The following is a 27653-nucleotide window of genomic DNA, read 5'->3' on the forward strand; positions in this document are numbered from 1 at the left end:
TGGCATGAAAATGGCTTTGGTGTGGGAGATGGCTTTTACACTGCTGCACTCCATGGCTTTTTCTTGCCTTTGCAGCAACTCTTCTCTGCAGCACTTCCTTCAGGCAAGGATGATGTTTTATCCATCATTTTCTTAAGAGGAATATATATTTACTAGCAGCTGTTGTTTACAAAATGGCCAGAATCCACCTGTACAAGTGAAGTTACTCCTTCCACTCTGAAGAACTACATCTAGAAGTCATTCTGGAACTTACAGTATATTATAGAGTAAAACTAACGGAAATTAACATTTGCGATTACATTTCCATTGAATCAAAAGCACTTGATATTGTACAGACATTTCACGTACACTTAACAAGCTTTTGTATATTCACCAGTGTGAGGGAGGTAAGAAAAAAAGGAAACGACTTCACCTTTTTAGTGAATGACCCTCGATTTTGCTCTATGAGGCTGATAGCAAACCAGAACCACTGTCAGGTTAGGAACTGCGCGAGCCTCAAAGCCAATCTAACTAAAGAAATCACACTGCCAATGAAGAAAAATACAGTTTGTTTGGGGTTCTTTTAAAGGTAAGAAGCTTTAGATAATTTTCATTAGCTGTCAGACTTGCAAATATATCCAAGTATTTTATATTTTCTTCTTCGGGCTAAGGGAAACCTTACAGAATTTCAACAGGAGTTATGTTGATGACAAAGATGAACGTGGTACCTGTGGGCAACATTCACAGCTGTGCAGAAGACCATGGCAAGCTAACCATTCCTGTCCTGCTGAAGAGCCTCCACTGAAGTGGAAACACCACCTAAACAGACGGCAATTAATGCAAAAGAAAAGCAGACTTTCATGAAATGTAGGTGATCAGTTCATCAGAAATTTAGGCAAAGGCTGTCTGCTACAAGCTGCTTGTATTCTACTCTGATCATCTAACCAAGGTAGCACAAAACCCACCTGAAAATACCACAGTTCAGGAGCAGTATCTATGATACAATGACAAAATGTAATTTGCTGCTAACCCATGCAAAGAAAAAAAAAACGTTTTAGGAGATGCTTCTGTTAAGATAAAATTAACAGAACAGGGATACAGAATGCCTTGTCTCAGCCCTAGTGAAAAACATTGAAGAAAAACCAAACTACATGTCATGAAATAGCAAACCTACTAAAAGACAGGTTTGTAATAACCATTTTATATTTTAATTACAAACTCATTAAAAAAAATCACAGGAAAGTTACTGGGTTTGTACCTACTCAACATCAGAAACTGCAGAGGTTTGCAATGAATATAAACAAACAGGTGTATTTACAGAGTTTATTAGAAACCATACATACATACATCAGGAAAGGATGTACTGTACCTACTCATTGCAGCTTGCATGTCAAAGAACTGAGATCTCCTCAGGTTTAGCAGTCTTAGTGCAGAATGGATTACAAGTAGTTTACTGACCAGAGTTCAAACCAAGTGGAAGTTTTGTATTGTGAACCAAGTACCTTATTATCAAGTTACTTTGTTATTTCTTTCTTTTAAAATTAATTAGAAGGAAAACGAAAAAAAACCACAACCCAACTCCGCCACATGAAAGCAGCCCCCATGTGTACAACCTCTCCCACGTACCCGAGTTCATTCATCCCCGCAATATTCAGGCATCAGTGTAGCTCTCACAAACATCCCGTGAAGTCAGTGGTTCTGCTGAGACAGTCAGCTGCACATAATCAGCTATTCATTTTTGCACCAAGCATAACTCAATTCATACTAAAGAAAAAAAAAGCACCTGTTATTCTCAGGAATATACAAATATTTACCACAGTTTTCCTTGCTCATTACAAAATCAGTTACAAAAGCTTACAGCACGTTATGTACAAATTCTACCCAAATACATAAAGGAGCCATCATCTGGCACACTGCCCAACAGCATCAGTCATCACTTAAAGCTGCGGTCAGCTTGCTCCGCTGTCCTCCCGCATCAAACTCTGAAAAGCTGCAGGTGTCTCACGCGCAGTGTCATAAATAGTCTTTGGGTTGGTATTTCAGCAGAAAGGAGTTAGTTCTTCTTGTGAAGGAACTTCATTTTGTTTCCTAAAGAAAGCACACCATCAGTCTAGCACATACTGAAAAGCCAAAGGGCAATCAAAAGTTACTTCGCAAATGGGTCTAATTTGTAATGTAATTGCTGCAGACTAACTCTTCTACTTCATACCAGCAGGGACAGCCGACTAACAGAATCCTGGCTGGTCAGGTGCCTTCCTTTTCTCCTCCTCCATTACAGTTTGGTTCCCCCACCCCCGAGTGAAAATTAAAGTGTTAACAAGAGTCATAATTAAATCTGGTTTTGTCAGCTTTAAGTACGCTTTCATTGTTTTCATATTTCCTATCACATTGAAACTGCTTGACTATCAGATTTCCCCTCAGGTAAGGCTTTTTAAAATTTAAAAAAAAAAACAAAAAAAGAGAGAGAGAGATGGAAATTAATTTCAGAAGTACTTCTAAAGATTTTCCTCACCAAGGCCTCGCAGAAACTTGTTTACTCCGCTCTGTTCCGTGTCTGGAAGCTCTTCCAAATACTGTTCAACCCTCTGCTCGAAGAGACCTGTGGAAGCGGGGAGAAAAGGGAGCTGGGGTGAGCTGTGTCAGGCTGGATCCGTTTCCCCCGGGGCCCGTTGCGCACCCCCAACTTTTTACTTCTACACTCCTTTCCCTCTCCAACACTGGAAAACGTTACTGCCGGTGAGGGGCTACTCCGTCTCACCCGGCATCGGGACAGGCACGGCGAGCGGGGCAGGGGGGTCGGGGGCGGAAAGCGGAGGTGGCGAGGGCGGCCCGCGCCCCCCGCCGGCCCCGCGGCACCCCTGCGGGCACGGCCTCGCCTCGCCCGGCCCGGCTGCCCGCTCCGCTCGCCCTCACGTCAGCCGCGCTCTCCGGGAAGCGGGCCCGCCGCCGCCGCCCCCCCGGCAACGGCCGGAGCGCCCCGGGCCGCGCACGCTGCGCCTCCCGCTCCCTGCCCGGCGCCAGGCGCCGTCACGGCTGCAAAGCTCCGTCCCGTCCCGTCCCGCTCCCCCGGGCGCCTCCCGGGCACCGAGGGGCCGGGCCCGACGCCCGGCGGCGCCCGCACAGCTCCCGCAGGGGGCGCTGCAGTGCAAGGCGCGCCCGCCCCGCCCCGCCCCGCCCCGCGGCGGCGGAGCGCGCCGGCGGGCTTTGCGGGCTGCCGCCAGCAGCCCACGGGCTAGTCGGCGTTGTGCGTGGCTGGGCTTTATCTCACGGACGCTGTCACGTTTGTCCCCCCGCCAGCGCTGGCAGGCAGCCTCCGGGGTGGTTTCCCGTCAGGGCTGGGCTGCGCCCTCCGCGGGATCGCTCCCAGTTCGCCCTTGAGTGACTTGAGGCGCTCGGATGGGAATATTCTTCGGCTTGAAGCCTTTGTATTGTCACCGCCATAGCTACAATCTAGGCCCACAGGAGGCGGGCGGTGCGTTTCGGGAGCTGTGTCAGCCGTGCAGAACTTGCTCAGCCCTGACAGTAGATAGAGATGCTGACCGCGGGACCCGTGCAAAACACAAGTGACCCGCCCTCCGGGAGAGAAAACCACCCTTACCTTTTGCCCTGCATTTTCTCAGCTCTCTGTCCTGGATGAAGCCAGCAAACATTTGGGATTCCATGAAAACTTCCAAGAAGCGGCGGATACTCTTGGAGGCCACAGATTTACGGAAGGCCTCCCTTTGGAAGACACGCTCTCCTTTTTCATTCTGGGTTAGGAACAGGGAATAATGGCCAACTGTCTCCACAAAGAATCGGATAAAAACCTCAGACACTAATCCATTCAGGGTGTTACATTCTGCAAAATAAGGCAGCAATAAGACACCAAAATCAGCTGCTACTGGAGCTGTCAGCATTGTCATTCACACAGGGCCAGGTACTGTCATCTAGCAGTTTACTGCTGCCATGCTAATAACTGAAAGGAGTTGTACCGGCTGCTTGCAGACCTGGATGTACATCAGATAGGGTAAGAGCTTTATAATCAAGAGAGCCAGTCTACATAATTGGTGTTTCATAACCAGGACTCAATGAGAAATACAAATCCTCAGGAAACAGCTCAGAAAATGAAACATTTTGTGGGTGCATCACCAAAATTATACCTCATATTTTAACTCGAGTAAGTTTTCTTGAGAAGCTTCTGAATGACTCAGAATTAAAAAGTTTGCTCTGGGGATAATAAGACTTTACCAAGAACTGATCAAAAAGGGTATGTTGTAGAATTTGGGTTTTCATCATTTCTGAGATGTTAAAATAGTTTTACAAATGTAACACAGATGAGTAGAAATAAATTTCAAAAACTGAAAAGGGGCCTGTTTCATACCTTTTAACCACAGGCATTTAAATTCACCCTGGGCTGTTTTTATAATTGCTGGAGAGAAATATGAACCTTCAGAGGCAACTCAGCCCCTCTTGCACTGAAACTATTTTGTGGAGGTACCTGCTTCTCTCCCCTGAATGCACCAAGCGCCAAGAGCAACTCCGAACTCAGACACACCCCTAAGCATGTATAGTTATCTGGATTGAATTAGGGCCAAGTTAACCACAAGCCTCTGTTTGAGTAAAGGTCTAGAGATACTCATGGGAGTGCATGTCATTTACAAAGAAATTAAAATAGATCGCTGACAATGTATTACTGTGGGTTGATACTATCAGTCCCATTCTCTGTGTGTTCAGAGACTATCTTTGATGTTGCAAAAGGTATTTGAGTACTAAAGTCCCATCTTTCCTTCTCCTGGATGGAAAGTCACAATACTACCTACATGCTTGTTTATACAAGTCCCTGTTTCCAAATGAACTTACCATCATCTGAATCACTATCTGAATCCTGATTTATCAGTTCATTCTTTCTCTCTAGAGCCTGCTCCAGAGCAGCTTGCAATTTTCTAGGTAATAGTGTGTCTTCATCATCCATCTGACAGAGGAAAAAAAAATCTTTAGATCACATTAATCTGTGCAGCAACTACAGCAAATACTTTTGCAACGTTTAAAATTTAGAAGAAAAGCTGAAAAGTAGTATCTGCTACTGTCATGCCTCCATAAACAAAATAATGAAAATCTATGTGCAACTATCATGCATTTCAAAATAAATTTCTTGTCACTCTTAATGAGATTAAAGTCAGGAATGATAATCCAAAGAGCAAGGTAAACATACAGAAACTTGGAATCAGCTCTTTACATGACAAAGAGTCCAAATAGTTGTTTTTAACTAAATACACATCATGCAAAGCCTAGCTACATGTACACACAGCTGCTCTAGTTGGTTCTAGGCAGCTTCTTTGGTTCTTGACAGTTGTTTTCACTTATATTCTAGTATAACGTGTTTTCCGGGTTTTCCCCGTGTTGCTCTCTTCATCTTACTTAATGCTTGTTCAGCAAAAGCAGGTAGACACAAGAATCTTAGCTCTGCAGTCACCATTCACCAGCCATATCTTCCAGGGAATCGTACAAGAAAGTTTACTCATCTAACCTGCAGATTGTTATTTTTGAAATTACTTAGTGCCACATTGCTATCAGGAGATGGTGATCCTTCACCTCTCTGTTTACAAGGCTCCTGCTTTTCCTACCACATTAAACTATTCTTCAACTTTCCTCTCTCACTTAGAAACTTTTCTTTGCAATTTTTGTCCTTTTCACCTCCAACAGTGTAAGTTCTCTTGCTAACATGATGCTATTATCTTTGGATGTTTTCTTTGCACTGTGAATACAGTTCTTTATTTCTTTTGACAGTCACAGCCTCAATCCCCTTTGAATACCTGAGGAGTAGTACTTATTTGCAGGTGAAAGAGAAAATGAGCACTTTTTTTTTTCCTAATCTCTTTCCCACTGCACAATTCCTGCCAAATTTCTCTAATCAAAGGAACCTAATCATACTACAGGAGTAAACAGCTTGCTAGACTGCATGGCAACATTTCAAGCCGTACTTTACCTGTCTGATGAATCGATCAGATCCCAGGTTAACCATCAAAGCCTAAAGAGAAAAAAACAATATAGTGAAATATATCTGAAGAGACAGAAAACATCCATTTGTGTCTGCCTCTGCCTTTTAATAGCAAAAGATCATCTGAATGGTCCCAAGCCTCAACACGAATCAAATTCCTACTGTGAAACAACAGGTTGTGTGCTTTATAAAACAAGAAGATGAAGTTTTTCTTTAGAGCTTTAAGTCTAATTTAACATAGTTAGATACAACAGATCTCATACTAGGTTAATATGTAAACAAAAGCTAAAAGGGTTAGGCAGGTCTTTTTTTCTTAAACCTAAGCAAGTTATTGCTAATCATTTTTGTTAATGTGCAGATGAAAAATATTTCAGAGAGGTTTAAAGAAAATGGTGTCATTTGAGGCAGCAGGGCTTCTGAAGGGCAAGGGTGTGAAATAATAATGATAATGAAGCAACAAAGCTAAGAGACGGAGCTGGGAAGACATGGGAGAGCAATGTTAGGAAAGTGGGAGGAAAACAGAGCAGAGATTTACATGAGCCAGAGGCACAGAGAGCCTTGAAAGCGAGCACGAGAAAAGAAAATATCATAGAAAAATAACAGGAAGCTAATAGGAGTAAGAGAGAAGAGCGTGCCCTTGAGTATTTTGGTATTTTACTGGAAAGGCTGATGAAGTGCAACCCTCATTTAATTTCCAATATAGTATTAACAAATTCTTAGAAGTAAAATAAAAGCTTTAAAGGTTTTATTTTCTGTGCTGGCTATGGCCTCATGTACAACTTCCATTAGCATTAATAGGTGTCATAGCAGATGGCACTTCACATCTTCCTCTTCTTGTTCCGGGTACAACAAAATCAGAACAAATAGCATATTGACACTGTACTTACTTGTTGACCAGATTAACATTCACTTCTCTTTGTCAAGGTGCCAGCTATGGGAAGAGGGGCGGAACAAAGAGAAGACTAAACCTATTACTGCAGTTTTACCAAGAGGCAGTTGCCCATGAGAACTAGGCAGAGAAGAAACAAAGAGGCAGATTAAAAATTAAACATGCGAGGATTTATGTGCGAATGGCAGGCCCTCTCCAGGGTGAGGCCAGCTTTACTCCAGGCAAAGAATTCTGGTGCTAGCTCCTACCTCCTCTACAGGCAGCTCCTTCAGTTTGGGCAGGGAGCTGGAGAGCAGTCCCACCAGGAAGGGAGTAGGGCAGCACACGATGTCAATCATGGATGAGGGCAGAACAGGAATGAAGGTGTGCTGCCAGGAGAAGGGGTACAGCAGGGCCACCACAGCGTGCGAGCAGCTGGAGAGGGTGCTGGAGAGAGAGGAACAACCATGTTAGCAGAGGTTCTTCTTTTTCCAGAACACCTATCACCTGCTGATAAACTCGGCGTGTTAAAATGCAAGTGCCCAAGGGGCTGCCCTTCTATCACTTCTGACTTCAGATGGCCTAGGTCCCCTTCCAGTCCCTTCCACTTCTGTACTGTGCAGTGTGGTAGTTCCTCCCGTGCTCTCCTCTAGGTGACTTGAAACTAAAGTTAAAAACCTAGAAACTATTTGTTTCGTTATAGCAGTCAGGGGACACTTTGATCTAGAAGACGAGGTTTAACGTTCCCAACAGCACTCAATAGCAGCCACTTGGAATGATGCTTAAAATCCAAAAGCAACTTCAGTTCTTAGCACTTATGACCACGTCAGTAGTAAAAACACATAATACTGATGTTCTTATGTCAAGCACTAATGCACAAACAAGGGAAAATGAGTATGAAAAATAAAATAAAATTTAAAAAAAATCCTAGAGAAAAACTCTACTAAATCAGATATAAAAAATCCCAACAATCAATACTTACTTCAAAGGAAATCTAGTAAAACACCACATTTTTCAAAGTTTGTATGTTTTTGTGACAACAGCATATTTTTATTATAATACATTTTAACGGGCTTATTGACCAATTCTAGGGATAAAGGTATTAACCCTGCTCATTACCCTACTCTAAAATACACATTGGTATCCCCTAAACATTAAGGCTTGATATAATTTGTGGAAAATGTCTTGCATTGTGCTTCCACCTACTGAATCTGATACCCTTTTACAGTCACATGGTTTCCAAATGTTAAAAATAAAGGAACATCATTACCAAGCTAGTTTTAGCATCAGGGAAGTAAAGACAGGCTCTCCATTTCAGAGCTTTGATTTTGGACTGAGTTACGACATCTGCTTCTCGCAGGCTGAGGATGACAGAAATTTGGATTTTTACCCAGCCTAGCATGACTGAGCTGATTTTTCTCACAGTGCAGACTTCTGCTGTGCTTAATGTCGCCACAAAGATCTATAAATAACTAATAACTTCAGAGCCGTTACTGCTTGAGAATGCTGGGGAGAAATGCTGATTTCTTCTACTGCAAGCCTTGTTGGAGACTTTAGGTGGCATCAGACCTCCACCGGAATAACCTTTGCAAGCATTTTTAGTTGTGGATTATTCCAAGGCCAGGAGAAAGGTTTTCACCTGTTCGTTCCTGTCAGTGATTAACATTTAAGTTTGCTGAATGGGAAAAGCGAGAATTAGGGGACAAAGAGAGAAAAGGTCGGGGAAGAGCAAATGCTTGTCTTTTACTGCAAATAGTCCATTGGGTTGGTTTTACTTGACATTTCCTTTAAGATCTATCAATCACAGCACATTTTTGTAACATATGTTGCCTGACACAGGTTTCTTGTGTTTCTCTAATTTTTTTTTTTTTTTTAATAGCAGGCCATGGTGCTGCCATTGCCTTGTATTTTGGTCTCAAGTGTCTACCATAGCAAGCATAGTGGCATGTTTCAGAAGAGCTGTGGAGCATGGTACAGACTGCCAGCACTTTCTCAAGCTCACTTTAATGACTCTGTGGCATTTTCAACTACTACAAATTCAGTTATCTTAGCTGAGCAACTAAAAAAAGAGCCACATCAAGCTAAAAGCAGGAAGACAAACATTCTTCTGATATTCAGTTAGTATTTTTTTCCTTTCTATAGAATGCCCTTTAGTAACTTGTTGTTTTACACGCAGTGCTGTGACGTAAATCAGCCCCTGCATCCTCTCATGCGTGCTATTCCCACGCTAGGGGAGGCTTCGGGCTCCGGCCCAGGACACTGGTTTCTCTTCCAGAGATTTCCTGGGAGCTGGCTGGGGCAAGGCAGTAGCTGAATGCAGCAAGCGCCCATGGTGGGGGGTGTCTTGCTGCAGCATCCTACTCTGCTCTGCCAGTGTCCTGCGGGTCACACCATCGCCCTTGTCAGCATCTCGGCCTGTGCATTTTAAGGCTCTGCACACAGTTTTTCAGAACTCAGCCTCTGAAATTCTTTCCCTGTGAGACGTCTCAGGCTGACCCCCATGAAACACTCGTTCCGAACTTTCAGTCCCCACAATCACCTGCTGCCCTCCCTCCCGGACACGGCCCACGTGGGCAGAGGGCAGCGGGAGTGCCACACGCCGTTACCAAACTCCTGCTTGTACAAAGTGCCTGTGTCTCTTCCATAGCCGGAAAGATTCATATTTTGAAAGGATACACATCTTTCACTTCAGTGTGAGGTTTTTATATTCCATAAGGTAAAATTCAGAGATGATGGCTGTAAGGGAACCCCCAGTTTAAATCTCTAAAACACCGTTCAGATCCTTTTAAAAGGGTATAATTCATAAGAAGCATGTCTGGTAAATTAAAAAAAGAAAGCCCTACCCTGGGAAACCAAGTCCGCTCCAGTTTTTCTTTTCAAGATGTGCAACCCACACATTGTCCCACTGTTCTTGTTTATGAGAAATAAGAAGTAAGGTCAGATGATTTATTTTCTTTAAGGTGTGTGAAGCACACAAAGTAAAGCAACAAAATACTCAAAGAAATGAGATTTTCAAAATATTTTCACTTTTAATAGTCTAGGGCAGTTTTGGTAATCCAGAGAGCTGTTTTTGAGAGTGGTTTTTTTCATTTGGTCTGTGCAGTTTTACAGGAACGCTGCACAATGTTCTAGCTGTCATTCTACTGGAAAACACTTCTTATATTACCCATATGCAGGTAATTTTATACATGGGCACAAGAAACCGAACCATTGCATGAGTCACACACTAACGAGGAGCATAAACCATCACATACTTCAGAGGGGAAGGGCTGCCAGAGCCATGCGCAAGTGGGAGACACGCTATGATGATCCCAGGGCTCCGGCCACCCCGCTACGGCATGGGGCCAGCTGTGCCCAGGGTCCCAGCACCGCACTGGCGCTGCCTCCCTTCTTCCCCCCAACACACAGGTAGTGCCGCTGCCCCATGCTGGCAGCACTAACGCCAAGCTCTCATCCCACCCAGGAGATGCTGGCCTGTGATGCTCTGTCTCTGCGGAGCTGCTGCGAGGAAGAGGCAGCCTTAAACCCAGGCTTAAATCCAGCACATCTCTCTGCTCTGTCAGCTACAGGCTGTCCTGCAGGCACATGTAACTGTACACGCGTAATAAGTCTACTAACAGTAATTGACTGTGAAAAAGTGGCTGTGTTTGCAAGTTTTATGGGATAAGGGAATTTTCTTACAGATATGTAAGGCTATTACATAGCCATGCTGAACAGCCTACGCCACTGAACTCATCCCATTAACCTGTACTCATCCCAATAATTTGCACTCTGCTAAAGCAAAATTAGTGAACAATTTCTAGAAAAACACCCAGTTTCAATTGATTTCAAAACACAGGCTGTCCACCACTTCTCCTTCCAGTTTTTTTTCCATGGTTATCATCTTGTTAAAAATTATTTGGAACTTGCCCAGGTTTTGGTTCTTCCTATGCCTTTTACTCACTGGATTAAAAAAACTTTCAGTGTTTGATCTTCTCCCCATGAAAATATTAATATGAGATTATATAGTCTTATTGAGACATTCTTAATCACAAATTTCTCTCGAAGAAGAGATCTTTTATCATGTTACAGACAAAAGATGACAATGCTGCTTTGCCACTCAAAGTTCATTTATATTCCTCTGGGCTATTTTGTTTTCCAAATCATTTTCTCATGATAACACATAGAAAGGTTTCCTTGTTGTGTACTTGGCTGTGGAGACACAAAGCTCAGACTGAGTCGAGGTACAGGAATTTCAGACATTACCATGACTCAGCTGAATTGTGGAGACTGCTTGTGAACATTGTTTAGGCCCATGTCAAAAGCAAATTAATGTGACTTAACAAGACATTTATGGTCCTTTAGATAGGAGGACATCTGCTATCAATTTCTGGGTCGTCAACCAACAAATAACCCCAAGTCTAGGCTATATTAATATCTAATCACAGCACAATTACCATATTCTGAGGAACACACATTGTCCACTGTCGAAGAATGAATGGACACTGCCCTGGCTGCGGAGAGCACTGCCGATGCAGATGCTAGTGCTGGATGTGTCTGTTTCAGAGGACCATGGCTCATTGCATACTGGAAGTCACCAACTCTCTTGAAATATTAAAGTCATATTCAGTTACACATACTACTTACATTGGAAATATTCCACAGATACACTTGATAACTGTCTTTTCTCTATAACAATAGCCAAAAGTCATATTCCTTCTCACTTCCTCCTCTACCACCTACAATTTCTCACAGACCCAAGCGAGCCTCACACACTGACCATCTCCTAAGCCTAGGACTAAGCCTCTAGCACAGACAACCACTTGCTGGCAGGGCTCCCAGGTCCTACCTTGCTACTCCTGTGCACCTCTACAATCATTTTGGCGTTTGCATTGAAGGAGGGGAAGTTGAGAATATCCCTTCCCCTTCCTCCTCCTCTCCCAAGGGACAGACAAGCTTACTTAGCCAGGAGAGGAGGGAGGACTACCCCTTAGGTGCGGGGCCAAGCCTCACAGCAGCTCCGTCACCCCAGGGCTGGTGCCAGCTCTGTACTATGCTGATGCTCTGGACCATGCACAAGGCTGGGACCGATTGTCAGAATCTAGTCCCTCTGCTTCCTCAGATGGAGAAATGTAGCCAAAAAATGTAAATTCACAAAGAAGTGTTTCCACTGCCCGTGTTTACATTTCCACAACCTTTTCATGTTTCTCATTTCTCCCTGCTGATTTAATTATCTTACTCTGTCCACATCTGCTGAACTCTTTCATCTGCTGTGTTAACGCATACATGCTCCAGCCCACAACTCTCTGTGACCAAGTTACCTCCCTGACCCACATCCTCTCATCTGCTCCACTTGAGGCTGGAGTCTGGAAGCTCCATCCCTCTCAGGTGTAGTACCTCGACTTAGGTGGGTATTACACACCCACGTGCCTCATCACAGGCCACAACTGTGCTTTTCTGTCATAGCTCCTACCCTGGTGCCATTGATGACCTGCGTAGCAAAAACAGATGCCTGACACTTCCCTCCTACGCCCTTCATGCCTCCCCAGATCCTGGATTAACTCCAGTCTCTGACAGGGAGAGAGAAGTCTGTGACAACTCTGCAAGCTAAAATGGTCTGAGAGGTTTGCAGAGGACTCCGTAAAAGTCTCTGGGGAAAGGCTACAGGGCCAAGGATTCAGCCCATCTCCCCTCCAACACACACAGACTGCAGAGGCGGAGGGGAAGGACAAAGCAGAAAGCTTGAAAAGCGTCAAGTAAAGAGAAAATGGAAGTAAAAATAGTAGCAGACTGGTACAGTTTGGGTGGGAGATGGCGTGCATGTAGCATTGCTGTTACTGTGCAGGCAGTAATTTGGAGCAGAACTGTGCTGTGCCAGATACAATACACACCTAAGCTCTGAAAAAACAAAGGTTTCTCTGGGTGCATAAGAATAAATAATAGCAGTACTTTTATTCAGGTGGATAAGACTAAGTAATAGCATCAGCAACAAGATATAAATGAAAATGTATCAGTATCGTAAGCGACAGTCTCCATACTCCAGCTCTCTCGTCGTAATTGGCTCCTGCAGCATTCCTGCAGGAGGTCAGCTTTTAAAGCAAGCCCTTGGGAAGATCTGGCTGACAACGGGGAGATGTTACCGCTTTCTCCCTGCTCCACAATGTGGGTGCTCAGCTCCAGTACCCCCCTGACCCCCAGTACCCCCCCTGACCCCCAGGCACTCTTCTTCTGAGGCTGTGTGCCCCCAGAGCCCCCCAGATCAATGGCTTGTGTTTCACTCCTGGGGCTGCTGTGCTGTGAGGACATGTGTTTCATTAACCCAGAAACCACCAACTACTCACCAAATAGGGCAGGGAGGAATAAAATGAGAATTCAAGAAAGTCTTTGATACAATGGTGCAGGACCTCTCCAGTTTTCTAGCCAGTGTAAAAGTGTCAGACATGACAGTGGTTCTTCCTATGCAAAATTACTGCTGATTGTTTCTCTGTTACCACTCTAGGACGTTTAAAAGCAAAAAATCTTCAATTCCTCTCTTTTGACTCAAACCAAAGGAATGACATGTTTTTCTAGCTTTTTAGCAAGAATAAATTGTTTGCACTAAGCAGCACCTTCATTTCCACTGTAGCCCTGGGCTACACAGAGAAATGGGAGGCTCATCTGGGAGAGGATGATCACTTTTATCCTGCAGGGAGCCCTAGGGAACGGAAGAGGAGGAAAGAAAGGAAGGGAAGGGAGGAGGCTGAATTAAATACAAAGGGGTAAAAATAAGACCTGGGAGGCAGAACTGAGGGGGGAGACAAAATGAGCCTGGCAAGCAGGTGAAAAGGAAAGATGAACTGAGGGCAAAGAGGCTGGGATGCAAAACTAAGGGGCAAGACAGTGACTGGCTGGGCTAACGACACAAGGACGAGGGAAAACAATTTAATATGAACATGGATAAAGCTCTGTCATGCACATGTGGCCAAATTATTAGGTGCCTGTGAAACTTGTTCCTCCCTGCTGCTATAGTCAGATGGAAGGACTGGGAGACTGTCTGATGCCAATTACCCATCCTCATTCGGTACCAGAGATGCTGAGAGGGACTGCAGCTGCAGGATGGAAGGTCAGACACCAGCACAGCTGAAGGTGTGTGACAGAGGCTCAAAGCCTGCTCGTGGTACAGAAGCAAATCAAATATAACAGTGCTTGTACACGTCAGCCACTTCTGTACGGCTTGCCCCTTGCCCCATTATGCACAGCCTGCTGATAAGCAGACAGACACAAAAGCACAGTTTCTACCAGGAATAATTTTCAAACTGAAAAGACAAGTTTCCTCCACAATGGTTATATTTACCTGTATGCAAGAGACAGGAGATTATGATCAAAACAAACACCAGAATTTGCAATAAATAATAATTTATCTGGACACTGATACAAAAATTATTTCTAATAATTACAGAGCAGAGGGAATTATAGTCAGTTCATGCCTGGCTTCAGCAATTAAAACAAAGCACAAGGGGACAGGCAAAATACTGGTTTAGGCTTTGATTCAGCAAAGTATTTCAGCACAAGTTTCAGCCTTAATTTACTTTCACTGTGCTGAAATACTTTGCTGAAATGAAGCCTCAAAGACCTTTTCTTTTTCCACTTCTATTTTAATCAGATCAGCCCTCAAGTACACACACAGGACATGATAGCCCCTTCTGAACCGTGAGTACCCTGACTGCTGTGGAATAGAGTGCTGTCTGAATAGCTGTAAAGTCAGCCTCTCTCATCAGCAAGGCATGTTTCAGCTTCTGAAATTTGAATAATTTTTTACCTTTCTAGAAGCCCTTCGGGGTAAAGCAAACTACAGAGAATCCTTCAAGCATTATAAGGTGGTTTTGAAGTAGAGACTGTAATTTTTGAAGCTATTAAATAATTTTAATTTAATTTTAATATATTATTAATATATTTATTAAGTTTTAATAATGTAATTTAATTTTTAATTAAATAATTAGATTCGACCTCCTGGATTGAGAATTCCCTGTGGCAGAATCCATCTGTAAAGGGCCTACCTCTGTGTAGGGGTACACAGGGAGGAGGACTCGCCTGCTGCTGCCAAGGCACCTCTCCTCACCCGACCTTCAGGTAAATCTGTGAAAATCCGGGTAGCTGCAGGAAGTTCAGGATGGAGTGGTTGCATACATGACTCGAAAGAGGGTTCTGAACTTTGAATTTCCTGTTACTAAATTTGACCTTTCTCTAGAATAATAAGTGAGATGTTTAAAATCAAAGTAGTGGGTGCTTATTACATGGAAAATTGAGTGAGTTTAGGCTGTAAAAGGCAGAGTAATATTTTGCATTGTGATTTATCTTTTAAAGCAAACACATAAGTAAGAGGTAAACCAAGAATCACGACATGAGGTACTTAGTAGTTGGCCTAAAGTATGCAGCTAATACTGTATCTCTGATCAATACCCCACATCGTTCTTTTCAGGAATTATAGACAAATCTGTGTGTGCATATTTTAGGTTACTTTTTCTCTTGATGTCAGGGGAGACCTGCCAGTAGAAAGCTCTGCTCCTAGTGTCTAAATAAAATAGGGAATTCCCTAGTGTAAATGTGACCATGAGGGGAACACCTATACTTCATGTGAAGATCATGGTGAGCCAAGTCCGTTCGGGCCGCGCTCATGCAGCAGCCAGTTCTGAGCATTACATAATGACTACACACACTACAACAGATACGACAGTCAATCTCTGCAACTGGGTAAAGAGCTCTCTAAAGCACAAGTGAGAGATCTCCCCTGTCTGTTATGGACTGTAACAGATATTACACAGTCTTAGCAGTGAGCTAACGACTCAGTCCAGAAGCTGATGAAAATCCCTCACTGTGCACAGGAGCTTGACAAAGGAAAAATATTATTTAAGACATGAACGTTTCCCGGGGGGGTGACTGATGTAGCAAACCAGGAGCACTGCTATTGCACCGTGCCCGTCAGCCTCCCAGGATCCATCCACTGCTTCCTCGCCTCCGGAGCCAGGCTTGTCCCCACGTGGCAAGCAGCAACCTGATGCAAAAGTGAGAACCTAACTGTGCTTTTGCCAGGGGTGAAAGGCAGAGTCAAGTCACAGTGGCTCCCCTGATCTGAATGCTGACACGTTTGCTGCAAGTGACCTTTGTGATGCCTCACAGAGTGCAAGCAAGGCCTCAGCGATAACACTGGCAGGGAGAAGGGGGCACAGGCTGATGAGGAAATGCATATTTTCCACATCACATCAGCCCAATTATCAGTTATCGTCCTTTGCAAAATCTTTTTAACTACGCTTACAACCCAAAGAGTGTAGCTACTTAACCCTCACACTGCTAAAACGGTGTTATTCCCCCCCCACCCCGCGCTGTGAAATCAAGCCAAACCTAAACCTTGTTTTGCAAGAAATGAGTCAGGTTTTATCTGGTGCTTTCTACAATGCAGTCTGAGAAGAGCCAAGCTTATAAAATGCTCCCAAAGCAATCACAGTACGGCCTCACCTGTCTGGCAAAAGCAGTGCTGCAATTCCTTATCAGTGGGGCACCCAGTGACGCAGTTACTTTTGGGACACACTCCAGTGACTACTGAAGAAGGGTTACAGACAGCTCAGGCACCAGTTCCTCTGTGCTACTGATGATTCCAGGTAGAAAATTTTTTATGATAAACACAGTGGTTACAGTCAACAGCTTAAGGAATGAGCAGCTACATTACAATGGCGTGGTGCAGCCAGGAGGCGAAGCCAGGAACAGTGGCTGCACGCGGTAGCTGTCTACCCTGCTGGGATGACGTCTCCTAGCTAAACAGAGATGGACTGAAATATGATGTGCTCTCAGGGGTTCCTATTTTAAAGCCTCTGGATTTGTCAGTCAAAGTAATTCAGATTTTCAATGTTTTATAATTACACAACTCACTAGGGGATATTATCAAAGAAGTAAGTGCAGGTTTCGTTTTGACTATACAGGAGGCTTTCCTTTTGTTTTTCACCCAAATATTGGAAGACAGATATTTTACACAAAATTTCCAAAAGTTATCATAACTTTACACAAATTAGTAAATTATTTTACTTCATTAAGAGCTGTGTTTTCAGAATGCAGCTCCCCCCTTCCTGAAAAACCCAAGAGGCAGACAGTCTAAGGTCCCACAGATAACCTGCAAAGGACAACCCTGGCTCATGGCACAGATCAAGGTTGCATCACATGGAGCTGGGAGCTGCAGACCAGAGAATGCAATGTCTGGAGATCTCTCTCTCAGAGCATAGCTTTGAAGTATTTAATTTAAAAGAAAGCAGAGAAAAGTTGATTAAAGGGGAGCGTGGTTTTAACAAAGACATTATTTTTTGCTCCCGTAATACTTGTGCATAAGAGAGGCACATGAAAGCCCCCGGAGAAAGAGTCATGCAAAGTGCCCTTCAGAATGAGGATTTGGCTTTTCAAGCAACTCGCATTCAACCATACTTTCCAAAAAGCTCAAGCAAATAGGATTTTTGGCAAAAAGTCATTGCTTTGACACATCAGCCACCTGCCCAAGCTTTGTCAGGTGGTTACAAGAAAAAACCCAACATTTCAAAGTAGACAATTATCCTTAGCGCCCACAGAGTTATCCAGTCCCTTCCTGCAGGACAGTTTCTCAGCATAAATCCATAACAAAAGTGGTTCTGGCTCAGGTGCTCCAGAGAGTGTTAACTACTTGTTCTTTCCACACTGGGACCTTTGCTCCCACCAGTCCTTGTTAATGTTCACACTGGTGGTTTCAGATTTGCAGGTAATCATTGCACTATTAACAACGTGACAGCTGTAAGGTAGGATGAAGAATTTTTCTAGGTAGTAACAAAGGAGGAGAAGAACAATCCCAACCCCCTAATCCTTCTCATTCAGAAGCTGAAAAGAGGGAATCTGTCTAAATCCCCTTGCGGAGGAGCTGGAGGCCGAGTTGGGAAAATATTGCAACTTACTGCCATATGGTTATTATGCCACTAAGCAATCCAAATGAGAATTACCAAAGAACATGGTCGTCTTCTTATCCCATTCCCTTTCATGGGGAAGGGGAAGCGAGAGAGAATTTTGTTGCACAAATCGTAAGTGGCAAAATAATGAAGTTTTCCCACTGTAGAGTGTTGGCCAAAGCCAAAGGGCGGGAGGAAAAGAGGAAAAGGAAAATCATACAAACTCTACCCTTCTTGTGACATGGCATATTAAAAATGCCATCAAAGTTTACTGCATATGAAAGATGTCACTATTTGCTTTTCTCTCAGACTGCAGAATCTGAAACAAGCCAGAGACTTAGAAAGGTCATTTTCTTTCTTGGGCTGTCTCTTCTGCCTGACACACATTTTCTTACTGTCCACATACAGCATTTCTGTTGGCATCAGTCATCACACAATCTGAGTGCCAGAGAAATGTAATCCAAGTGGTACAAAACGTAAGTATCTCTTGAGAGGGGGGAATAAAGTGCAAAATTTCTCTCAAAAATCTTGAGACAGCTCTGCTAGTTACCTTAAGCCACCAATTTCACATCACACTGAACACTTTCAATTCTAGCAGTAAGACTGTAAGACAAGGCACTCAGCATCTTGCAGGACTGGGCTGCATACAAACATCCTACTCAAAGAAAATTACTAGCTATTATTTGGTAGAAAAGAAAGAAGCTGAATATCAAGAAATTGCAGCAACATCAGGCCAAATAATCACATACGTTACAGAAGGTTTAAGGTTTTTTTAAGTATATATGTTTCTAATTTGCAATGCTTCATAGTGCAAGCAGACTGAGAAAAACCAAAGTCTCACAAAAGGAAAGCGATTGCAGGGTAAGTAACAGAGACTCAGACAGACTCCAAAGGATGCTTCTTTTATAAAAGATGAAGGGAGCTGCAAGCTGTTGTCCCTTAGGTAAAGCAGGGGTGGTCTGCAGGTTCTAAATCACTCTTCAGTAAGGGCTGATCTGTCTCTCACTGGAGGAAATGGAAAATCTAGTTACTTACATGAGAAATAGGTGCTTTTGCTGTAGAATAAATTCTGTCTACTAGGCATGATTACGTATTGGATTATTATACAAGGGGTCATTCCTTCCACTGCGTGGAAGAAATTCTCTAGCTTATGTTCAGCATGTCAGACGAGACAAGCACAATAATCCTGACAGTATTAAGAAAGCACTTCAAGATCTTTGGATAAAAAAGTACCAGAAGAAATGTCGGCCATCCATACTTCTCCTGGGTTTAGACAAAAGATCTGGGAGCTATTACCCATTCCACAGGTACAGTAGCTTGCATCTCTAAATATCTCCTTCTTCAATGCACAGCTGATAACTAAAAAAAGTTTTCCCTGAGATAAAGAACTGGAATTCTAGCTCAATATAGGGCTGTGCCAGATGTGACCAAGAGAAGACATAGTTGTGTAGTTGTGTTGCTGTAGCCTGTGCTCAGAAATGGTACAGACCAGTTAGAGACTCGTAACCGTAAATTCTCCCTCACAAGCTGGTTTCTGGCATGTGTTTGTTGTCAAATTTCTCTCACCTCTTTTTTTGTGGGAGGTTTTTGTGACAGGGGAAAGTAAAGGAAATCTTTATTACTGGCCAAAGCTCACTGTCTGTTTACTGAGCACACTCTCTCTTTGTCCTAACAAACACACACATTTTCACCTTTTAACCTGCAGGTTGGCAGATTTTACAAGTGTTACGATATGACAGACTACTGGAGAGGAGCATTCCCAGGCAGCAGGTGAGCCTGGTCAGGCCTGTCACTGCTGTGATTAGTTTGTAAGAATTATAAGAATTACATTAGTTTGTAAGAATATAACTTTTGTTAATAAAAAATAAGGAAATAGGGAATGAGCTTTCACTTTAGTAATCTGCCCAAAAGTTTAGCTACTCTTGCTTTTCCACTTGACCTTGCTGCAGGGCTGAAGAACAATAGTTTACTCGTACTACTAAAACATTGCCACTTATCTCCTATTTAAATTTGCTTATTTTAACTTGAGCTACAAGATCATGCTATGATTTTGTCTGCTAGATTAAAGGATCCCTAATACTGTTTTTCTAGTTAGGCACTGAGAGATGGGGACCAGGCTGCCTCTCAACTGCTAACTGTGCTGCTTTCTAGCATGGCCTCACGACTCCCAAAACAACAGATTGAAACATAAGGACAAGTGTCAACGCTCCCCGAACCTCCCGGGCGTAACACAGACAGCCCTAAACTGTCTCTGTCTGTGAAATTAGGGAAATGCCGTTGTTTGTTCCGAAAGCCTTTGCCCTTGAATACAAGTACACTCTGCTCCCCTTTTGCTCCACAAAGTTAACAGGGACATGCCTGCGGGATGACTTCCCCCAGTATTTACATATTTATGCTTCTGTCCTGTATTAGTCAGTGTTTCTGTCTGGAGCCCATAACCTTTGGTCAGGTCTGGGATCTGCCTGGACTTTCTACGGTTGTGTTGGAAGACAGATCCCTCCTGGGCAGTCCAAAATACTTTGGGGAGGGGTAGGGATGTTTTTGGTCCTTAACAGGATAAAAGTTTTTTATCCTTAATAGGATAAAGTCTTCCCACCTCATAGGTGCCTAGCTTGTGCATGCAAAAGCACCTCTTGACTTCACGGGCCGAGCGCTGCAGAGGAGAGTTTCAGGGGCTGCAGCACACCAGGTGGTGGTAGACTGCTGGTCTGCGTTGGGCCAGGGGATGTGTGCTGGCAGACAGGCAGAGAAACGCGGAGGGAAAAAACTCTCCTTAGGAAGACAAAGTCACCTGTGGCCATCCCTAAGGGAGGAAGACACTGATATGCAGGAGCTTTAGCTGCACTGAAGTTCGCTGTCGTCCGACATTGCCTCAGCCTCATTCCCTCAGATCTCCCTTGCACACAGGTAAAAACTTGTGGGTTTATTCACAAATTCACAATGTCTCATGAGATATTGTAAATTCAGCTGGCTCACACCTAAGGATGGTGCATGATAGACACCTTTCAGTGGCAACACCATCCTGAAGTGTCCCCCATCCCAATGCTCCTGCCCACCACCAGCCCCAGCACCCTGCTCTGCCCCTCTCCCAGCATAGGAGCTCCTGGTGTGACCTGGCCGAGGGGCTCATGTGGTTTGAAGAAACTCTTCAAAATGAGCGATTCCTACTGCGGCTGGGCTGGCTCAGCCTCCTGGGTGAGGGAGAGCGTAGCGCAGGGCAGGAGCAAACAAGGGGAGCGGGAGACAGGACTTCCTGAGCTGGCACTGCCACTTAAGGAAATGCCTGGCCCACCTTCACCTTGGGGTACATTTCCAAGTTCACCTGTATGGTTTAGGAACATAAATCCCATTGCTGTCAACAGAGATTTTTTTTCTTGAGGCCCATGCTCCTGCTTCACGAAGATGTAGCTGAAATATCTCATATAAAAACAAAATTCACAACAATGAAAAGTTATTTTGTCTTTTATAAGAGCAGGGACTCTGTAGAAGCCTTTCACAGCCTCTAAAGCTTCAGAAAGGCCACTGAATATATTCTAGGATTTCGATCCACAACAAAAGACAAGCCTCATCCAAACACTTGCACTGACTCTGACTGGCATTGGACTGGACCTACATGTGAAATGTAAGCAAAATATGCTCGGAGTCCTTCACAATATAGTGGATTATAGCAAGAGCGGTTTTTATTTATAAAAAATGGGGTTATAACAAAGGGACATTGAGATGCCCAAGGCCTTCCTTACCCCCCCCTCCAAACATTCAGGGGAAAAGGCAAAGAGACTGTTCTCACATGCATGGACACATCACCTCCTCAGCAAACATGTCCACAGATTTGTTTCCCCAGCATAAAGCTAAAACAAGCAGACAAATATTTTTCTTCCAGTGTTTGCTTTCTATTTATTTTCTGTTGCTACCTTTGTGCCTGCAGCAATACCAATGTTCCCCGAGCCCCAGAACCCACTGATTCTGCAGCTGCTGCCTAGCCTTTCAAACCTCAGAGGACTACACTAGAGCAGCTCTCCCTTTGCAGCTGGCAGTCATGGGATTGCTTCAGAGTTGGGGTGAACAGGCAGAATGCCGGGAACATAAATAGGGGGTCCCAGCTGGGACAGGGATTGGAACTGGAATGGGACATACCATCTCAGTTGTGCTTTCAGCAGATGTTTAAGGAACTGGAGCTTTAAGTTACCTCTTTATGAGTTGTTATTATTCTTCCAAATTTCTCTATTGTTATCTCTATTTCTCTGTTGTGACTGTTCATGGAAAGCAAAATACTGAAAGGTCACTGGCAGGTTCAAATTTATTTTTGAAGGTGAGCAAATAGCCGCAGGGATTTATTCACCTAATTTCAAGCAGAAAAAATATATAAACAACTTACTGGGACTGCCCCCCAAACCTAACTGCACATATCTAACCAAGGCAACCTCACAGTCCTGTCATTCAAAACTTTACTATTGTTTCCTCATTGCTGGTAGCATCACTTTCTGTGTTGAAAAATGGCAACCTCTTCTGTGCAAAGATCAAAGACTATAAATTTTCACATTCTGGGCACTATAAGAACCATAACTAACCATTTATTGAATGAATCTCACTTCACTAGGCATGACTTTCCCAAACCTGTATAATGTGTGAAATCATTTATTGCTTGGAGACCTGTTAAACGGGCAGCCACAAAAGTCCATTGCATCTCATTGTTTGAAGCCTAAACCTCAACATCATTTATTTCTAAGCTAGTTTTTGGGTACATGCAGAAATCAAACCCTTGTAAAATCTTTTTAATTTCCTGCTCTCATTCTTTGGGCCCACAGACTGGACCTGCAAGATATTTCACTTCTTTTTTTTTCCACATTACTGGTAAACTCCTTCAGTTTCAGCTGTGATGCCCATAAACAAAATTCACGTCAGGCAAGGCAAAGGTTCCAAGACAGACAGTTATTAGCTCAAAGCCAGAGTGTTTCATTTTAGACTTCATCCCCATTTAAACCTTGAAAACCTCAGTAAGTATTGAATTTAAATCCACTGTCACTTTCTCCAGGCCTTTGTCAAAGGACTCATTATTAGTTTCTATTTTACAGTACCTCCTAGATCCCCATGCTGAGAGGGGCCACACTGTATCAAGTAGAGCTGCGTGCACACACAGAGCAACAAGCAGTCTCTGTCCTGGAGCGTTTAGGTTCCCAGACCAGAAGAAAGATAAGAAAGAGGAGTTACATTTCCAGCATGTGTCACACAGAAGGTCGGAGGGTTCAGAAGGAGAGGTCAGGATTCACGAGTCTTTATCCAGGGCCTTATCTACCACATCAGATTTTGTCATACTCTTTTTAAACAAAAGTATATGTATATAATAAAGGGTACATGCGGATATACTAAAGTATATGAAAGGTTTTGCCAGTATATGAAAGGTTTTGTAAGAAAGGTTCTGTCCCTTTTTACAAGAGCAACCACCAAACCTCATAAGCCTCTTGGATCCATCTGTATCCTCTCCTTTCTCAAAGTGCGTGCTAATGGCCCCTAATCCCATGGCTCGCTCTCACAACAGAAACAACAGTTAGCTGGAGAACAGTTTTTGCAGGAAAGCGCAATGTTTGGATATGTGTTTACTGAAAGGGATCTTTATCATTTGTGGTTCCTGTTGGTCCTAGTGTCCTATTTGTGTGTGCCAAAAGGGAGAGCAGCAGCACTTTGCCTTTAAGCAGGACTCTCTCATCCTCTACTCTGAGGCCTGTAGGACTAGGCAGCTATCAGGAGAAAGGTAATTGCACCGGCAAGCCTGAGCTACTAGCTTCCAGTCAGGCTTGCAATGTGTATAAAACCCTGGTTGCCTGATGAAATCCTCAGTTACCATGAGCCCTCAGCATCGGCAACATGACTGTTTTCCAAGCCGAGCTGCCTTAAGCCTGTCAAAATAGGTTTAATTGTTGCTTCTTTTCTCTGAACAGTGCCCAGAAGCATTATATGACATTGGCAAGGCCAGCTGTCCCAGGGAAACGCTCCAGGGAATGGTTGCTTTCTGTCCCAGCCCTCATGGCTGAGGATGTCTCCTGCAGCAAGTCATCCCTGCAGTACTGTGCCCGTGGTCCGCAGATCGAGGCTCAGGGTGCTTTGCCAAGCCAGGACAATACTACAAAGGAGTAACTGGGAATTCCAAAGCAGAGCAGCAGTTGGCAGCTGCACGGCACAGCCCTCATTTTCTCTGTACCATTTCTGTGATTTTCCACTCAAATCATTGTGCCATTTGAAGGAACGTAGAGCTGTGTCATTCTGAGTTACAGTCAGACTTGTGGGTGCCACTAATTCTGCTAAATGAACGGTAAAATAGAAACAGACAGAACGATGTAATTAAGCATGCTGTAGAAAAAGAGTCAGAAGGAACACACCAACGGTATTTTCAAAAGCCATCTGTCCCAATATTCATGGTGTCACACACATATCTACTGAAGTACTGCAGAAACCCTGGACTAGCTACACAATTCTCACCAGGACTTTATGTGAAATTAAGTCATCCCAAATGCTCATTCAAACTAAGGGTTACTGACAAGGGAAGGGATGAAATAAAATGTTCCTGTTGTTCTAGACAACAAAAAAGACTGCTAAGGAAGTAACTTTATAACCTGAGAAGGGTCTGCAGCTTTAAGAAATTCTCCCTTAAAGGTTGTAAAGCTTTTACTATGCAAAGTATTTTTGCTATTATATACACTGGCGGCCACTAAGTGCAGCTATTATTTCTGGCGGTCATTCAGAGAAGGTCGGCGCTGATAAAATGTTTAACAGAGTTTGTTTGGGTAGATCCATCTGTGTTTTTAACCACCCATACAGTCTTTTCTGTCCTTTTAAAAGATGCTGGATGTTCCTGAGTCTAATAAATTATGGTCTTTATTTTTATTTGCCATCTTTTTTATTTATCATGCCACAGCAAAGAACATCTTCTTTACAATGTCCATGCTTTTCTATATGGATTACACAAACATCTAAAAAAGTGATGATTCTTTGCTGTGTGGCAGGGGTGCAGCCTACACAGAGCTCCCATTTCCTTGGTAAAGGCCATATGGAGTTGTGACCTGTCGCTCTCACTCCTTATACCTTGGGGTCAGTTCATGCCTCAGAGGAGCCAAGGAGGGGAGATTGCCATCAGAGGGCAGGGAAGTAAGAGGTATGTTGAAAGGATGTAGCAAGGAGCCCAAGATGGAGCTTCAGAAAGGAAATGTTTTCAGGTTCATGTGAGGACCAGGAAAAATATTATGACTAGTTGGGATGGACCCCAATAGCATTCTTAACACTCCCACTGGATGGGTTTGGTAGTGCAGGATTTGAAACAGCCGCTTTAAAAATTCTCTGTACTGCATGGAGCAAACCAGGTGAACTCTCAGCACCCCACCTCCCTGCCTGGCTGCACTGCATGGCCGGGAGGTGAAGCACCTCAGTGACGATCTCTGCTACTGTTTATGAGTTCTGTGTCCCAAAACCTGAAATGAAATATTGCTAGGACTCTATTGCTTCAAAACACTGTGCAAACATTTGCAGACTATGAAGCAGGTGAGTATTTGTATCGCCATTTTACAGATGGGAAAGTAAGACAGAGCAAGCGGCTTGTAGCTGGTGACCACTAGCGAATGTGTGCCCCACCTGATGCAAATAACTTCCATTGATATAAAAATTATTTAGATCCTACAGTGAGAGGATCCTCACATCTGACATCCATTCTGGACATTTCATAAAGCTTTTTGTATCCAGATATAGTACTGTCCTGAACGTGTGGTTCAGGTCCCTTTGCCACTTACCTGAGCTTATCTGCTACAAAAATCACACGACGCTCCAAGAGGAGAGAAGCAAAGATCCTGATGATCTGACGAACACTGAGGCACTTGAAAAGGCATTCGAAGTCCACGTGTTCCAGGCGCGAGTCCATGGGCCGCCGCAGCTCAATGACCTGAACACATCCAACAAACATCAGTCAGCATCACTGGTCAGGACTGACAGCGCCAGGGGCACCTGGCATCCCAGCCCAGGCCCTCCAGCGCTGCTCCATGCTTTCCTGTTGAGGGGACACAGAGAACGACCCCCATCCTCTTTTGCAAACTGAGGCTGGAGGCACAGCGCTGTAGCGAAATGGCGTATTACACAATTCACTATCAAGTCATTCTCCTTCCCAGAATACAGTTATGCGCATTAAATCTGCTGTCATTTCCTAGGGAAGCATAATTCTGCCTTCTAAACACCCTGTCAGAAATTTAAAGCTTGGCTGAGGCAACAGTATGAAGCACGTAACAAACTGGAAACACTGGACCCAGAAGCTTACGGGGTTAAAACAGCCATAAACACAAGGTAAATTTTGTTATAAACTTGGCTGGCAATTCAAATTCACATCTAGATAGGAGCCAGGGACTGAACTTCAAGGCCAGGCAAAATTTAAACCCAATTTACTTCATTTTCACTCTTCTATGATGCATAATTCACTAGATAATGTTTAAAACCTTTTTTGTCATAAAGATATGTACATATATATACTTAACTGGGGAGTCAGGACAAGGTCTTAGACGGTGACTTGTGACATCCCTTTAAAGTCTAATTTTCATACTTCATCCATGACCTCAGGCCCTCTCCTTCTTTTTCTCAAATGCCTTTTGCTTGATTCCTTTATTACATCTTCTTTCTACTCTGCAACTGACATGTTCAGATGTGGAACTTGAAGGCAGAGGACAGAAAAAAGAAGAGGGAAAAATAACATGAAGAAGAGAGTAACAGAGGGAGAAAAATATGAAGTGCAAGACAGCAAATGATGAACTACTGAGGAATTTGAGGAAACAGAAGGGAAAGGGGAAAAGCTGGCCAACTTGAAGCTGTGTTGAAATCTCTGAAGATATATTAACAGGAACACATCTATATCTTCTTCTTTCCATATGTCCAAAAATCACCATCACTTTATTGCTTTAGACCACTTTTATGTTTTCATGCACATGACACCACATTCCACGAGCATACTGTATTGGGTTTAAACTGGAGTAGCCCTTACAAAATTCCTCGCAAACACAGTCTAAGGATATGATCAAGATCACAGGATACTGGAAACAAAACCAGTTCATATCAGTTTAGCTGTAATATTGTTTGTGATCAGTAACACAGGACTGTAAAAAGAAGGTCACTGTTAGAACAGTATTTGTGTACAGATTTGCTTTTTTTTTTTTAAGCCTGAAATACAGAAACATTATGGTGCCAGAGCATTAGATACCCATCACTCAGCTGTTGCCCCAAAGAGCAGTAAGAATCAAATTGTGGAGCGATGGTGTACCTCCTCGGGAAATGCTGCCTGCCTACCCCTTTCTCATATTCAGTAAAGGTGTCCACTTCCATTCCTTACCATTGGGATTGCAAGCTCAGATCATGTTTATGTGCCAAATCACAAGGAGCTGGTTTCACTGCAAAACTTCCAACACTAAAATCTTGCTGTGGGGTAGGATGCAATGCAAGTTACAGCAGCTTTTACAAATGCCATGGATGTTTTCTGTTGCCTGGCAAAGCCTTCTGCTTCAGTCTACTCATCACAAAGAAATATACTGTCTACTTCCCAATTAATCATCATCTTTGTTTAGGCCAGAGGAGCCACAATGGAAGGACAAGATTCTGTTCCTAATTAAGCCAGTGCATTCCATTTAAATAACAAGTTTGTACTAGCATAACAGAGAGCAAAGCTCAGCCAGAAGAGAGTTGTTTGTTTGTTTGGAATTGCCTCAATGTTTTTCTCTGGGAGAGTTCAGAAGCTTGGGCAGAGGATAGAGAAGTTGCAGATCCATGGTTCCCAGATATATTCGCATCAAAAAAGCATTAACAGATCTTACCACTGTTACACCAGTTTTCCTTTGCTTCTCCAGAAGAAAACACTTGTGATTTAAACATGCCTTGCAAATCACTTAGACAAGGAACT

At 43.5% G+C, this 27653-nt stretch overlaps 1 protein-coding gene across 1 annotated transcript in view; it reads right to left on the reverse strand.

The window, feature by feature from the left end:
• Positions 1-1288: 1288 nt before the first annotated feature.
• The window catches only part of DENND2B (DENN domain containing 2B), a 183241-nt gene continuing 156876 nt past the window's right edge, over positions 1289-27653 (reverse strand). Inside the window, 7 exon segments of the mRNA XM_069803798.1 lie at positions 1289-2067; positions 2492-2578; positions 3578-3817; positions 4819-4930; positions 5945-5986; positions 7094-7271; positions 25513-25661. Of these exon segments, the coding sequence (XP_069659899.1) occupies positions 2033-2067; positions 2492-2578; positions 3578-3817; positions 4819-4930; positions 5945-5986; positions 7094-7271; positions 25513-25661 (843 nt within the window). The 3' untranslated portion in view covers positions 1289-2032.

The sequence above is a fragment of the Haliaeetus albicilla genome, chromosome 16, assembly GCF_947461875.1.
Source record: "Haliaeetus albicilla chromosome 16, bHalAlb1.1, whole genome shotgun sequence".
NCBI classification, from domain to species: domain Eukaryota; kingdom Metazoa; phylum Chordata; class Aves; order Accipitriformes; family Accipitridae; genus Haliaeetus; species Haliaeetus albicilla.